Source organism: Phalacrocorax carbo, chromosome 3 (assembly GCF_963921805.1).
Source record: "Phalacrocorax carbo chromosome 3, bPhaCar2.1, whole genome shotgun sequence".
NCBI lineage: Eukaryota > Metazoa > Chordata > Aves > Suliformes > Phalacrocoracidae > Phalacrocorax > Phalacrocorax carbo.
Genome location: NC_087515.1, coordinates 99,928,522 through 99,945,785, shown reverse-complemented (window position 1 = coordinate 99,945,785; position 17,264 = coordinate 99,928,522). Strand labels below are relative to the sequence as shown.

At 38.8% G+C, this 17,264-nt stretch overlaps 1 protein-coding gene across 1 annotated transcript in view; it reads right to left on the bottom strand.

Moving 5' to 3' along the window:
• Positions 1-17,264, bottom strand: part of EYS (eyes shut homolog) — an 888,772-nt gene that overhangs the window by 28,505 nt on the left and 843,003 nt on the right. The window contains exons 38-40 of the mRNA XM_064448569.1: positions 13,622-13,788; positions 13,279-13,423; positions 6,430-6,604 (exon numbers count right to left, since the gene is read on the bottom strand). Coding sequence (XP_064304639.1) covers positions 6,430-6,604; positions 13,279-13,423; positions 13,622-13,788 — 487 coding nt within the window. The remainder of the gene's footprint in view (positions 1-6,429; positions 6,605-13,278; positions 13,424-13,621; positions 13,789-17,264) is intronic.

Here is a 17,264-nt window from a genome sequence, read left to right as displayed (position 1 = left end):
GCCCTCCTTGCTAAGACGAAAAATTTTCAAAATAGTTAAAACGAAATATGTTAGGCCTATTTGTATTTTAGAATTTAGTGACACTTTAGGATAAAAAAGTTCTCCCCCTGAATAAAAGCACTGATCGATTTTTCCCTGAAAATTTTCTGTCTCAAGACTGAATGAAACCTCATATATTTCAATTGATTCTTAGCCCCTGTCTTTTTGTATACGTGCAAAATCTTGAATTTTTCTTCAAACTCACTGAGATACACTTTCTCCATTAATCAGCCCACTGTTTCTGGGCAAAACATAATGAGGAGCCTGTGAAACTGCTGTTTCACCAAACCTTTGGATCAGACAACAACATGTAAACAAAGCACAGCCAACAAGCCCTTCAGGGTGATAAACAGCTATTTGGAATGAAGGGGAAAAGAGGACCGAACCTTGCAAAAACAACAGCACCTCAATTCATCAAAGTCAGCATCAGAATGCTTTCTGCCTCAGCTATAAATGTTATGCTTTGATGCATGAAAGCTACTGAGAAGGGGAAGTAATTTAACTCCCCGAGTGGCAAATAGAAATGTCCATTTCTTGTGCTGTGAAGCAGGTTGTCTGGAGTACCCGAAGGTGTTGGGCAGCATACACAAAGGTTCTTCCCCTTTCCCTTTTGCATATCTGCATATGTCTAAGTTTCTTTTCATTCTTGTCTTTTAGAACCTAATAAAAGTTAGGTTTTTTAATTAGTTGAAAATTATTTGCACAGAGTGGAACAGGTTTGCTATGGCATACAGTGGTAAAGGTCTATGAATGAATGTAACCTCTTCTACTTAACACTCCTAAGAAAGTTGGATTGGGGTTGAGTAGTTTACATCCAAAATTTCCTAACCTTTAGAGAGATAAGGGAAGAGGCAGCATTTCAAATCCTTTCCATCATGTGGCCTGCCATGCTGATCTAGGTTTCTCTATATGTTCTTGTTGTTTTTGCAGACCAGGAGAACCAATGGCTTGCCACATCACCCGTGCCTTGATTCTCCCGGATTTAAAGACCCATTTAGAATCACAGAATATCTCAAGTTGGAATGGAGCCGTAAGGATTGTCAAGTACAACTCCCTGCTCCTTGCAGGACTACATAAAACTAAATCATATGACTAAGAGAATCATCCAGACATTCCTTGTATTTCTTTAGGTATCAGAGATAATATTCTAAGATCAAGACACCTAATTTTATGTCACGTTAGGTGCCCAGATGGCCTCCAGTTGCCTTCCTGGAGCTATGTGAGTGAGGCACCTTTGACCAGGGAGACAAGATTCTGACAGAGACCATTGAATGCTCAGGTTTAGGCAATGTGATCCTCCAGTAGGTGCCTGAGCTCGTATGCTAATCAACAGTGAATCAGCTGAAACAGTCAGGGGAGCTGGAGCACTATCCATCCCACAAACCAATACATGTATGACTCTAATGATGAGATGCTGCATTCAATTGCCTCAGTGCAGCCATTTAGTGCCATCTGACATGCCATGGTGTATCTGAGAGATCTGTGTTAAACTGGCAGATAAGACTGAACAACTGCGGAAGACTTGTGCTCTTCTGGACACCCTATGAAGAACAGAAAAGGTATCCCAGGATCTGTGTCATTAGAATGTCAATGTTCAGACAACTGGAAAGGCCTGGACCTCCATTGACTGTGATGGGATCTTACATATTTAGCTCACCAGAGACACTAAATCTTAGGAGCTAAATCTCACTGCAAGGTGCTTTCCTAATTTCAGGGTTTCTGAACAGCATGGATTCAACTGATTCTCCTATACTGCAGCTTTTGAGTTTCTCAAGAGCAACTGCCAGAATGTATGTTATTTTTCCTATAGCGTATTTTTAGGTGGGGGAAGGATAGGAAGGCTTTCATGTACAACTTTGATAAGGTGTCTGAGAGGAAATTGGACAATTTTGAAACCCCTAGGTTTGCAGAGGACTCCTAACAGGGTGCACTTCACAGCACATTCGTGGCAAAGTCAGCCAGTTTGTGAAGCAAGAACTCTCAAATTCACAGCTTTCAGAGAAACACAACAAAAGATTGATTTCAATTCTGGAAATTCCAGATACCACTTCAAATTCTGTAATCTTTGTATTTAGGAAGTTAAAGTATGGTTTAATTTAATGTCTTTTTCTTGTTTGTTTCTTGTCAAATACTTAACAGTGACATGCAATTTTCACAGAATGGCTTTTCAGGTTCAAAGTACCTTACCAAAGCCAAACTCAGCTCTGAAACAAGTAACACAGGTCCTACATAAGGAAGGACAAGAAGTTTATGTCACTGTTGATTATAGAGCAAACCCTGAAATTTATTATATAAAAATTCAATCAACATTTTAAAAAAAAAAGTAGTTTTGTTTTATAAACTATGTGAGCAATATGTCTGTATGTCTGTATGTTACTACACAAAATCTTAAACAAACTTAAACAGGGAAATAACTAAAGATCCTAAAGAACTTTTGTGAAGGAACTGAAAGGTTTGCTTACATCCAATGTGGTTTCCTAAACTAAACAAAGAGCATTCTTACATTAAACATAAAAAATATATCATTTGAAATGTCATGTTCAATGCTAACGAACCTTCAACTTCCTATAGTTATGCAAATGTGGTGTCAAATCAAACAAGTATTCTTATAGCAGTAAAGGAGGGATTCAACCCTGCAAATTTAGGTGCCTACATGTAAGACGGCTTATACTCAATGGAGATCAGAGGTCAATTAATTTGTACAACTAGTTAGGCCAGCTGAGACCAGGCAGATGTTTGGTGCTATTTGAAACTCCCTGGGGTATCTCACCTGGCCTCCAACTACTATTTCAGAAGGAATTGTCACATTCGTCAACATCATATGGGTATCTCAGATACTGCAGGACTTCTCACATTCATAATGGCCTGTATTGACCACATCAGGTTACCCAAACTGCTGCAGATTTCTGGACATTGTTCTTAAATTTGTATTTTATTGGAACTGAAAGATGCTAAGCAATGGAGGAGATCTCTAAATAAAAGTGGCTTTAAATTCAGGCAGTAGAAAAATAGACCATCAACAAAAACCAGTCTATCTTCAAGCTAGAAGGTAAAACCAGTCTGAAGAAAGTAATATTGGAAGAAAATTAACTATATTTAAACAAAGAGAACAACTGAATGCTGCAAAAGTGTCCTATTAAATAAGCCAAATTGGATGACAACTTTTAGATAGCAAATCTGAAAGCAGAAACTTTTATTGATCTAGTCCATAACAATTAAACAGTTTCCCTTAAGAACTATAAAAGTATGTCCTTGCATTAAAGATTGGTTCCTTCCTTGCACTGAAAATTGGTTCTATTCGAATCTAACCTAATAATGAAACTACAGCATTGCATTTAATGGGGCATCCTTCTACCATATAGGGGTATGATATAATTTCCTAAACCTAAGTGGATGGTGCTATTTGAAAGCTATAGAGTACTAAGAAATCCACATGAGGCTTGGGGGTAGGACAGAAAATTTATGCGAGTCCTAAGCTCTTCTGAAGCAGCAGCTGAAGCCCAAATGGTCTACCCAGGAGTATGTAGTGCCAAGTGGCACTACATGCTTACTTTTTTGCAAACGGAATCCTGCGCATTATGTCTGATGTTCTGTTCAAAGTGCACACATGACATACTTTTTCTTTGACTTCAGCAACAAGCAATAGCCATAACACATCACAGACAATCTTGTTATTTATAATTTTCTATTGTCTATGACTCTGTGCCATAAATAAAATAATGGAGGGTATTATTGTGCCTTGAATATAAAATTCTTCATTTTATTATTAAAATATTTCCTCTTTATTTTGTTAAAGCATGGTAGTTGTGCTCTGTTGCTGGCCAGAATGTAAAGTTTAATGCTGTATATTTCTGCTTCTATTTAAATCAAAGCATTATCCCTATAGCAAGTGAATCTACAGCTTAATGGCACTGCACACTTTCTGGCAGGGTGGTGAAGGCAAGACATACAAATAGCTCAAAACAATAACAAAAACCTCTGGAAAGATCTTCTTTCAGGAGGAAAAATATTGGGAACAAATACGAGGGGAACAAATCCAGTTCCCTCAAGGAGTCTGCTCTTCAAACAGAAAAAAGTTCCCTCTGAGAAAACATGGGATGGTATTGACAGCTCCTATACATTGACAAAAATGATATGCATGCTATCTCCACAAATCTTTGGCAATATTTCACTTTTTTGTGAGAGGAAAAGAGTGGCCATTACTGGTACATGCATGCACATATACATAGACTGTGAAGACCTAGCTGTCCTGAAAAATGTATGAGGAAAGAAGTATAATTCAGTAGTAGGTCACTACAAATTTAAAACAAACAAACAAACAACACCCAGAAACAAACAAATTAAACCCCCCCCCCCCGTTTTATAACAGATCCTAAACAAATCCAGAATACAAATTATGATACTATAATGATGAAAAAAAACCTGACTAGAATATCAAGCTTCCAATGTAGCTATGTCACCGGCTGCCACTCTAGCCTGCCACCTGCTTTCCAAATGTTCTTTAGGTCTTGGTGGTGGTGGCTCTGTGTACCTTGCACACACAGAGATGACTTAGCACTGCTGGCTAAGTTGCTGAAGCAAGGAGTCAGGGTGGTGTAGATGGACAGATGGGAGTGGATGCTTCAGCCCACATTTCTGATATTTTTTTTCTTTCAGTTTTGGATTTGTATCTCTTCTACTATGCTCACAAGTGAAAAGAATGCCATTCTCCCTTCTTGTTCCTCAGGAAGATCAAACACTCTGAATGTCAAGGGTTTAATGGTTCTGGAAGGATTCTGCAAAGTGCAATACTTGGGACATACTGTAGTGCAACAATCAGAAAGCAATCCCAAATCACATCTTTCAAAGCATTTTCTTCATTACTGTATTTAAGAGATTATAAACACCTTTGTAAGGGGAATGGGGAGGGAACTGTATGCTGAATCTCAGGGGTGAATTTTCCAAATTTTAGTAAAGCCTTACTATCTTAGAAGCACTAGTTTTGTACAGGTTTTCTTACAGGTGAAGATTTGTCTCAGGGGCAACAAAACCAACTACCATACAATGCTCTCTCCAACCCACAGTTAGTAGATTGTTTTTAGCTTGATAGGTATGCAAACTTTTCTTTGTAGCACATAGTAGGACAGGCCTTTGTTGTTTTGAAGAAGAATCATACACAAAGGCTCCACAGTGCAAAGTCTGTCTTTTTCTTCTTATCTGTATTGCTGTCCACAGTGTTTTCAGTGTCTTCAGATGTTTTAAATCAGCTCTTTTCTCTTTTTAAAAAAACTATGCAAATAGGTGTAAATAAATGAACACATGCAGAAGCGCATGAGGGGAAGCAAGCATAATTAATCTCAGCAGATACTTTTAAAATCAAAAGCATTCCTCAGCAAAGGTTTTACAGCTGAGTGACAAAATGTTTGAAAACAAGATTTATTAAAATGGAAGTGTTGACACACATCAGCAATCTGGAACTGCAAAGATACTTCCTTCTTGTGTGCCTTACAGTCTGGACACTAAGATCCATCTACACTTACTGCTAGGGCATGAAACACCATAGACTCATCTTCTGGGCCAGCTGATCCCGTAGATCAGCCAGGTGAACAGCTTATATGATGAACTGAAGTAGTTCAAACAATTTTAATATGAGATCCTTACTAACACACTTTATTTTGTTTGAAGCGTTAAGAAGGTCTTACATGAGCAGACCAGCCAGCAGGTCTGGGAAGACAACAGTGAATGAACACTTGAGAATGGCACGAACAGTGACCAGGGAAGGTGCATTTGAGAGTCAGGAAAGTAACCACAGAAATCACAACTGGAAGGCACAGAGAACTGTATTAGGGAGAGACTGAGGAGGAGATAGAATGCACAGGTGCTGGGTAAGGGAGCTCCTAAGGATTTAAACTGGCTCAGAACTTTCTGATGTTGGGCAGTCATTGGTTTACTCCAGAAAGGCGTTCTTAGATGAAAATACTAATTTCCAGGAAACAGAATTCACCTATTTTTGCCCCATCAGCCATGTTCAGACATCAAGACAGTCGAGCTCGCCTCTTCACTACTTGTTCTCTGCTAGCTAGGCTGCTCAGTTTTAAAAAAGTCTTTCCTAAGTATCTAGTTCTTCTCATGCATTTTGTAGTAAGCCTGGATACCAGTGAGTTCAGTGGAGGGGAACCAGTCCAGGAATTGTTCCCCAGGAAGTGTTATAACATAATTTTAATATTTTAGTTTTGATTTTATTATGGTAAGATTAAAATTGTCTGTGTAACTGAATGAACCCGTCAGCAGTTTTCTTTCTAATAATTGGATAGGCTTCTGGAGACTTCTGTTATCAAGACACTAAATTATCATAGTTATTAGTCTAGAGATCAGTCTATGCTGTGGTCTACAAAAAAAAATTATACTTACTAAACAGTAGAGCCACCTTCTATGCACTTCCCACCATTTCTGCATTTTATTAAACTGCATGGGGAATCTTTACATTGTCCAACACTGCGACCGGAATTGGGGTGACCTTCTGGAGTTCCTGGTGATTTAAACTCTTGATTCATGCTGGTGCGAACTTGAACATCAAAAATGCAACCTCAAAAGTAGAAAGAAGAAATAAATGAAGTTTAAAACAGATACAAGGAGTCAAAACAAACCAAACAACAGGACAGTGTCAACCCTCAATGAGTGTGTTCCACCAGAATGTCTTCAGTGGACGGGCAATCATACCATCTACATGAGCTAAAGGTATGCTGGTACGTTTGGTTCAGGCAAATCAGTGGGTGATTTTAGGTTCCTTCATTTAATGATAGGTAAAACAACTGAATTAATTTCTCAAGGAATAGACAAGAAGTCAGTGACTAAGGCGTGACTAGGTGCAATTTTGTGTTTATGCACACATGTTCTTACAGGAATGCATCTGCATCAGATAAAAGTGGTCAAAGAAGAAAACCCAGAAAAAAAGAACAGAGACCAAGAAGTCTGTTTAATATAAAATATGTAAGAATCCAGAGAATCCTGACAAATATAATACAGGCAGGGAATGTGGACTTGAATTTCCTTAGGCTGAAAAGGGCTCCTTTAGGGAAAGAACCAGATTCTCCCATTCTTAAGTGAATGCTTCAGTCCATGGCACATACAGATCATGTTACACACGATCACATTTTAAAGTAGATGAATGCTGCTCCTTCAGGCCCTTGATCTCAGAAAATAATTCAAAAGTTTAATGTATACTAGTAAGGTAAATACTTCCACGGCTTGTTACTTGGTCCTGCAGGCAAGTGATCTAGCATAGTCATGATTATATTACCAAATTTTTATTACTTTCCAGAACAGTATAGCAGCATCCAGACTACTGATGAGAAATGGTCCCTAGGTTATGTTAAGTCCCTAAACAGTGAAGAATTGTTTGAAAAAATAATAGTTGTCACAGACCAAATATTTGCCAGGGACCATTGTAAGAATTTATTTGTAGAGATGATTGAGTGCCAGTGCCTGGATCTATGCCCTCACATTCTTTTAATTTGCTAATAAATTGGTATCTCAAGTGCAAAGAGGAGCCATAGCTTCACAGTGAAGCAGAGGTGTTCCCTACTCACTACCTCCAGGCAGCTCCTGCTTAGCCTGTGGGCTTTCTGGGGATTGTCCCTTTGGAAAGTCTTTGTTCTTCTAATGAAGAATGCTCTTCTAGCGAAGAATGGCTCACAGGATGGTTAGCCTTACAGGTCTAACTTAACTCATCAGCATTTCTTAGTCATGTGTCCAGATCCATGTGTATATTCATGTACTGCAAAGCTGAAGATAATGCCATATATTCTATCTTCTTGGGTCAAACCCTAAGTAACTTTTCAAGAAACACCTGAACGTCTGAGTGACTTAGGGTCACATTTAAAGGTAGCCTTAAGCACTTTTGAAATGTCACCCAGATCTATACATAAATATATACAATTTTAAACTAAGAATCAAGTTTAAAACCACTTTAGTTAAACCAGAACAGTAAGGTATTTGGAAATGCTCATACCTTTCTAAACCTGATTTATACAATTTAGCTGAGATATGGTGAATTCCCGTAGTGCCTGAAATCATGAGAATAGTAGGTATTCAGCAGTGCATTCCAGAGGCTCCGCTTAATATTAAAAGCAGGGAAAGGAGATGATATGGAGATTGCAAGTAATCATCACACTGTTTTCTTAAAAAATCACTTTACATGAATATGAGCTTTTGCATAATTCACTGAAATAACAAAAGAAAGACTTGCAACTTAAAGACACAATGAATGTCCAACTGTGATTTTTTTATAATAACGTAATTTGTTTTGAACAAAATATAAGTCATATTTATATCACAATAACTATTTTAACTATAGTTAGAACAATGTTAGTAAAAGTAGCTTTCTTAGTCAGCCTTTTCCACATTACAGATAGTTTGTAGTTCTGTTTATACTGATGCATAACCCGGAATTCAAAAACTCATATTGAGCAATTTAAAAATAACCTAGTTTGATGATTATTTGCAATCTTCATATTATTGCTTCTTTGCTTTTTACAATGTTGGTTTTAGGCCACTGTATGCTTGGTAAATGCTAACTAATGTTTCATCTGATTATCAGTAGCAGATAAAGCATGTTTTGCTCTCCTGAGTCTTGCTGGAGTACTAAGAAAAAGCAGCCCAGAGCTCTGTGTAAACAATGGAAAGCACAGTGAGTACCCAAGAACTGGTAAGGTCATAATGGAAAATAAACTGGCATTTGTGTTGATGACTAGTTTAACTGTACCAGCAGAACATCTAGGGTAGAAACACTTCTTGAACACTTGTAAACAAAGCATACAGTAGGTACAAGAGGTTTTTTTGGCCCAGCTTTGAGAGTTCAGCTGGATTTTTAATTTAATTTTCTTATTTCTTCTAATTCTTAGTGGGATGCAGATAAAGACTCAGAGCAGCAATTTGACCCTGTCACAGCATGCACCATACAATCTACTGCAGAGGCATCAGCTGATGAATGTGCCTTCTTTCTGACCTGAATTCCCTTTGCTCTGCCAGTTCTGGGCCTCTTTTAATGACTGACTGCCAACTATTCTGAATAGTGGAGAGGTTTTCTGACACAGCCAAGTCTGTAAGAGGAACTCAAAAGAAGTTTCTGAATTTGTGAGCTAAACTTGGTTTGATCCTGAAGATAAGAGTTTGATCCAAGTAAGCTGAAATCAGATGCAACAAGACAGAGGAGGTACTACCTTTTTATTTGTAACTTTTTGTCTAGTGACTCCTTAGACCACACTTAGAGCCTTTTGTCAATTACTTTTTTTTTTTTTACTCTTGAGTTAATTTATAGCTTTCACCCTGGTCTAGCAGAGCTCACAAACCACCAAAGAGCTACCAACGATGAATTAAGGAAACTTCAGAGATTATAATAAAAAATATCACTTAATTACTCAGCTTTACTTTTTTTCCCAGATATATCCTTATCACACAAATAATTTTTTCAAAAATTTCTCACTAGTCTCCCTTACCTGCTTGTAAGCACTTGGTACTAATTTGACTAAAAATTACACAAGCAGGTGTTTTCAAGCAGATGTACTAAAAAAGGAGCAAGAGAACTGACAGAAATAGATACATAGATAAACTGTGGTCTACCTGAATGCAACACTGAATTTACACATTTCTAAAATTCTACCTGTCCTAAAGTGCTTTGCTTTTTCCTTGTTTTTCTTGACTGCTTGTGAGTAGTGGGGTGTTTGTCTAAAAGAGAAGGTACCCCCCACAATGACTACCCAGTGCTGGTCTGAGCTGTAAGCCACACACCCAGAGGGCCTGTATTAATCACACCAAACTGCGGTGCAAGAGGCAACACTGATTAAAAACTACTTCAGAAGTCACTTTCCTTCTGTGACATCTGTGATGGAGGAACATATAAAAAGTAATCTTTGTCCTGGAAGGCTTGCAATGTATTCTAGCTTATCATGAACACAACATTGACCACAAGGCTACATTTGTATCTATTTGGAACTCAACTGAGTTCTAGGTTTACTTTATTTTAAAAAGTGACTGCAGTAGCTGGAATTTTATTTACTTCTTTGCAAAATCATTTATATGAAGAGGTGGCTTCTTCAGTGCAAAAAAAGTTCCTCACCAGTTCAGCTTTATGGTAAGAGCTTCTTTTGCCTTTTACTCCTCCATTTAACGCTATTTGCTGTCAAACAACAGATTGCTTCTATAGCCATACTTCACCCTATTTATGGACAGGACCACAGCAACAATCAGTTGCTCCTCCCTCTCCGCTCTTCACTTATTTCTAGATGCAAGACCTGGCTCTCCATCAATTGCTTCTATGGTTAAAGCCTGCATCATGGTAGCACAGAGCATGAAACATCAGAACTTTCCCTCTTTTTTGTTCTCCCTGACACCAGATTTCTCTTTGCCTGTCTCAGAGATGTGAGAAATTCAGCTGTAACTTCTGGATTTTTTCCAAATAATTCTCTATCTTGCTTTGTGTAGGTGACTCATAGCATTGAGTTGTGCAGACCTGAACATGAGGCAGTTGGTTTTATACTCCATTTCAGATTGTCGATAAGAAGCAGGCTGGGTCTCTTGGGCCACAAGACTTGCAGCTACCTAAAACCCACACTGACTTTTTAGAGCAGCTGCAGTATGCTCTGCTACACACCTCAGAAAACTCTCAAAGGTCTCTTAATTACACTGTTATAGGACAATAAAGAAAAGCTGCATAGTTAAGTAAACAGTCCTACCATGTTCCTATTTACAAAAGGCTCCTGTAAGCCCACAAGGAGCTACAAATTCAGATGAAGCTCAGAGTTCAGCGTGCCTTAAACTCCACATGAGCTTGGCTGCTTTGTCTGAGCTCTGTCTTTACTAGTTTCTTTATCTTCTCACAGGGGCTGAAGGAAGTTTTCTAAATTGCCTAAGGTACTATCAAACATTCATCAGCCGATCGAAAGAATCTGTAGGTGCTGATCCCCAATATTTCCTAAACTTAAAATTCCTAATCTTTTGATTATTAAATTAGAGTTTTTTAATGACATTCTTTTCAGTTTCCTCCTCCCCCATGGAAATTACTTGAACAACAACTGCTAAAGACATGCAGCTGAGGGAGGAAATGGTCTGAAACAGTAGCTGTACAGAGGGAAAATGCTAAATGAGTGCACACTGACACTGGGGACAGTCTGCAGCAGCAAGGCTGACCTCAGTGCTTCTTGATCCAGTAGTGATCCTCTCCTTACAAAAGGAGAGGTACACTCCGGTATTAGAAGAAAAATGGTTTTAATAAATCATGTCTTTAAAAGCAGACAACACCAGCCTTCCAAAAGCCTGAGTGGTTTAATCAACTATGTGCTAGATAAATTTATCTTGACTGTCACTTCCAGACTTTTTCTGTGGGCTCCCTATAGCTGCAGACTGGCTGAAGTAAAATGGTTCAAATTTTTCTTTTATGTTAGTGGTACTGCAGTTCCTACTCTGGAGAAGGGCTATGGAGGTTTATTTCTGATCCTGAGGATCCTGAGAGCTGGAATTGGGGAGATTTCTGAGGTAGAAGAACAAATGAGATGCTGACTACATAAGAAAATGTCATAGGAAATGGTCACAGGGAAGTGTAGCTTCCTTGAAAGTCAGTATACTCTGGAGAACAGAGAGAAGCTGCTGCTGGGAATTGGAGCACGGAATGGATTAGTAGACTTAATACCGTGAATGACAGGGACAAAGAGAAAACTGTTTATGCATTACATGTTGGACAAAATTTTGAGGTAGAAACTTCTTTTTAAATGGTAAGAAAAGTCAATAAATAGCATGGTAACTAACAGTACATAAACTTTGAAATATTTTTTATTTTCTGGAAGAATATTCATGCTGCATTTGTAGAGATCTGCCCATCACAATACAGTTACAACATGGGAAACCTATAAAACTGGCAAAAGGTTTGCAGTTAAAGTGAAGCACCAGAGATTCCTGCTGGTCACCCCTAACATTAACATGTCTATAAAAAAAGTCTGAAGTACTTCACAAATATTGACACTATTAAAATACGTGCATAGACATTATGTTTTATGATATGACAACTTGCAAGCTGTTAAGAAGCTATGAAAAGTATAACTTTTCAATCCATACTTCCTGAAAAGATGGAGACAGATGAAATGACACCAGAGGGAAATTTTTCACAGTGAGGACAGTTACCCATTGGAACAATCTCCCCAGGGAAGTGGTTGACTCGGCCACGTTGGACACCGTCAAGAGTCGTCTGGACAGGGTGCTGGGCCATCTTGTTTAGACTGCTTTTCCTAGAAAGGTTGGACTAGATGATCCCTGAGGTCCCTTCCAACCTGGGATTCTGTGATTCTGTGTGATACTGTGAAATGTTAATTCATATGACTTTCTGAGTGAAGAGTTGATTATATGGTAAGAAATTGATTTTGAGGAAGTTTCTGTATAAGTAAGGTGATGGCTGGAAATGAGGCGGTTACATAGTCTTAGTGGAAATGGCATGTAGTAGCGTATGAAAGTGAATTTTATTGCTATGGCTGCCTTTTATAATGTGCCTCCAACTTTGTTCTGCCTTGACAAAATGTTTTTATTTAATTTCAAAGGCTTTCCAGTGCTTAAAATAAATTGTTTACCTCACAAATACTGAGTCCATTATTTCTATGGAAATAAGGAATGCAAATAAAGAAGCATTATGAACAAATACTTTGCTTCATAGCTGTTCTGGTAGGAGTTGAATTAAGATTTTTACAGAGCTTCGAATATCAGTTTCAAGATAGGAATTATTAACTGTTAGATAAATAGCTGATATATTCCTAGCAGGAGTTACTTAGGTCCTGTCTAGAGACCTAGATCATGATGTCAGGGAAAAAATTTAGATTTCATGATGTCCTATCAGAAAGAAGTTTTCAGCATGAAAACCATTACCCAAACCAGCACTGCCAGTGACAATGGTCAGAGCTAGCTGGGAGAAGAATCTAAATTATACCACAGAGAAAGCAAGTCCTTTTGGAGCAATGCTGTAGAACAGGAACAGATAAGAAGAAATGATGTCATGGAAAATTCCATTTTTATCAGAAACAGAAGTATTAAAAATATTTAGCAAAGACTCTCTTGCATCATGTTATTGTAGTGAAATAATGAAAAAGCCACAGGAATCTCAGCCAAGGATATCTTAATTTGTTTCCTTATAAAAGACAGAGATTTTAGATCTTTATTTCATAGGCAACTGAAACAATCTAATGTATGTTTTAAAGGAATTGAAACCAGTAAAATGTTTACCTTGAAAGCCATCCTTAAATCTGTATCCTTTTGGTAGGAGTTCTGGAGTATACTCGTGAAAGCCTCCTAAATAAAACTGACTGAAGACATTGAGTCCAACTAGTCTCCCAGGAGAAGTGACAGTTTTATTCTTCTGATCATCCACCTTTCAATGAAACATTTATATTTGTTACAACAAAGGAATTTATCTCATCTAGGAACTCCTAGTGAAGACAGTCCTCCAAACTTAACAGGGAAACAGAAAAGTAATTTTTAAACTCTACATGTAAAATGTGCAAAGAAAAAAAAAAAAAGAGAACACTTTCATGTAAGAGCAATTCTTCTAAACAAAATAATTTCTTACCTTCAGCCAGCCTTTTTGGAAATATCTGCCAAGATGGACAACATGAATATTGAGTGTCAGATCAAGTGGTTTACTAGTGATTGTTGCTGTGCCAGAACCTAGATTGTAGCTATATACTACTCTGCCATTACGGAGGCCTAACTCCAAGAAATCATCTCCACTCAGACCTGAAAAGACAAAAATAGAATAACTACTTATTCCAGGATTTAATGAAAACTGACACATAAAATATTCTGCAAATCCACAGAAAATATATCACTTTAGGAAAATCAGCCAGGATGGTTTTAAGTTTTGTATATATTTTTAATATTCTCTATTTAATTTGTAATTACATTTCCAGTATTTTTGTGGATTTAAAATAGAAACTGCTGAGATTTTGAACATATTTATAGGCCTTTTGGAGGAAGTTCTTTTTCACACCAGAGTAGGTTAGTGACATCCACAAAACCCGTTCAGCCTGGTGGATTTAGCAGTCATTGCTGTTCCCTCTCCCTGCAGCATAAATAAATTCTCAGCTTTCTCCAAAGTCTTAAAAAAAGCAAATTGAAATTCCAAGTTGCATGTGAGAATTACCCATGACTTAATTCTATCCTACTATGCTTTCAGCTGTCATGGTAGGTACTTTAACAGCCTCAAAACTTGAGAGCACCTGCTGCTGTGAGGTAAGGGCAGCAGGGTGGATATGCGCCTGAGGAAGCTCTAGCAGCTTCTATCAAGCTCAGTCAGCTGCCCTTGAACCAAGAGTACTTGGAGACTTTATTGCAGCTGCCCCTGGTTAGGGCAGCTCTAGAGTATTTGTTACTGAAGTTTCATTGGTCAGAACAGCCATATGCTTTAATTCATAGATTCATAGAATCATTAAGGTTGGAAAAGACCTCTAGGATCATCAAGTCCAACCATCAACCCAACACTACCACGTCTTCTAAACCATGTCCTGAAGTGCCATGTCTACGTGTCTTTTAAATACCTCCAGGGTTGGCGACTCCACCACCTCTCTGGGCAGCCTGTTCCAACGCCTGCCCACTCCTTCAGTACAGAAATTTTTCCTAATATCCAATCTAAACCTCCCCTGATACAGTTTGAAGCCATTTCCTCTCATTTTATCGCTAGTGACCTGGGAGAAGAGACCAACACCCACCTCGCTGCAACCTCCTTTCAGATAGTTGTAGAGAGTGGTAAGGTCTCCCCTCAGCCTCCCCTTCTCCAAACTAAACAACCCCAGTTCCCTCAGCTGCTCCTCATAACACTTGCTCTCTAGACCCTTCACCACCTTCGTTGCCCTTCTCTGGACACACTTCAGCACCTCAATGCCCTTGTACTGAGGGGTCCAAAACTGAATACAATATTCAAGGTGCGGTCTCACTAGTGCCAAGTCCAGGGGCATGATCACTTCCCTGCTCCTGCTGGCCACACTATTCCTGATACAAGCCAGGATGCTGCTATTGGCCTTCTTGGCCATCTGGGCACACAGCTGCCTCATGTTCAGCCACCTGCCAACCAACATCCCCAGGTCCTTCTCCGCCAGGCAGCTTTCCAGCCACTCCTCCCCAAGCCTGTAGTGTTGCATGGGGTTGTTGTGACCCAAGTGCAGGACCCGGCACTCGGCCTTGTTAAACCTCATACAATTGGCCTCGTTCCATTGATCCAGCCTGTCCAGGTCCCTCTGCAGAGCCTTCCTACCCTTGAGCAGATCAACACTCCTGCCCAGCTTGGTGTCATCTGCAAACTTACTGAGGTTGCACTCAATCCCCTCATCCAGATCATTGATAAAGGTATTAAACAAGACTGGCCCCAACACTGAGCCCTGGGGAACACCGCTCGTGAATGACTGCCAACTGCATTTAGCTCCATTCACCACAACTCTCTGGCCTCGGCCATCCAGCCAGTTTTCTACCCTGGGAAGAGTACACCTGTCTAAGCCATGAGGAGCCATCTTCTCTAGGAGAATGCTGTGGGAGACAGTATCAAAGGCTTTGCTAAAGGCCAGGTAGGTACCATCCACAGCCTTTCCCTCATCCACTAGGTGGGTCACCCTGTCATAGAAGCAGATCAGGTTGGTCAAGCAGGACCTGCCTTTCATGAACCTGTGGTGGCTGGGCCTGATCCCCTGGTTGTCCTGCACATGCTTGTTGAGGTCACTCAAGATGAACTGCTCCATCTCTGAAGTCTTTGTAAACTTTCAGGTTAGCACTCATTCATGTGCAAGTTTGCAGTAAATAATTTATCTTCTTTTATTTAGGACTACACACTATAAGTGGAGTTTGTGCTTTTCAGGTACTATACTATAAAATCTCACCTGAAAGATTTTAAGTCTGACATAAAGCCTATGAGTAAGAATTAAATTCCTGGACCCATTACTGGTCATCCAAATAAACAGATTTTTACACTGAAGAGGATTCAGTACCTCTTCTCATGTTGGGTAGAGTGGAACCACCATTAGTTAGAGAAAACATGATCAATCTGTTTCTTTTTACAACCCTTGCCCTTTCTTTTGTACATACTCTTACTACGGTAAAAGAACTGGATACAAACAATGGTAAAAGGGAAGAATGTTATCAGTCATGGATTAGGATGTCCTGAATTGAAATTCAAAGTCATCAATTACTTTTTACAACTCTCCTGTGAATTCAAGCAATTCAATGCTCAACTTCACACCTGTAAACTGTGTTTTATTTGATATTTTCTTCTGTTTTCATAAGGCTATCTCATTTTGTATTTGTTTTAGGGAAGGCCTCTTCCTATTTGCTCTTGCAGTGTCATATGGTGTCCCTCATTTCAAACCTGTGTCTTGATGCTTCTGCCCAAGCGCGTGGGGAGTTTGCTTCATTTGCGAAAGATAAAGTGGGCTTTTCCCCACAAGAAGCAATGATATGTATATCTCATCCTCCCACTGAAGTTCTGCATCCTGCTGTTTTACATCCAAAACTGCCACATTTGCCTTATCTTGCATGCTGCATTAACAATGCAGGGATGGCAGAGGGGGAACAGTACTTCTATACATAAGTTTGATTTTTCTATACAATTACTATTTTGATGCAACATGAATATATATAAAAAGAAAAGATTATTCCAAAGATTTTGAATACACAGCTTCTGTACAAAATGTGCAGTTAAATTCAGTTAATAGAACACAAACACTGCTCATTTTTATTACAATGATTTGTTCATGACCTATTGAAACCCCATTGCCTTCAGTTACATTGGCACATTAGCAGTGAAGGACTTCCAAACTGTAAATAACATTTTTTTAAAATCATTACCAAAGTTTCTATTTTCAGCAGTGTCCACAATGTACTTACGTGATTTGGCCTGCAAAACTAGGGGAGGCATATTAAAGACAAAGTGTCATTTAAAATGCTGTCTGCACTTTTTTAAACACTTTCTTGGAAATGAAGTACACAAAAGAAATACAACAGCGACCTGATGGTGAAGATAATGTTAATTAATAGTCTGCACAAATGAGATGGCTTTTTGATTCCTTTGTCTTACTCCTTGTCTGTACCAAGAATGGGAGGAAAACAGACTCCAGAGTAAGCTTCAAAGAAATCAGGCCATCTGAAATTCATATTCTTTTTGTTGATTTCTGATCTACTTATTTAGGGATTCAAAACTGTTTGATTACCAGTTATGTACTAGTCTTACA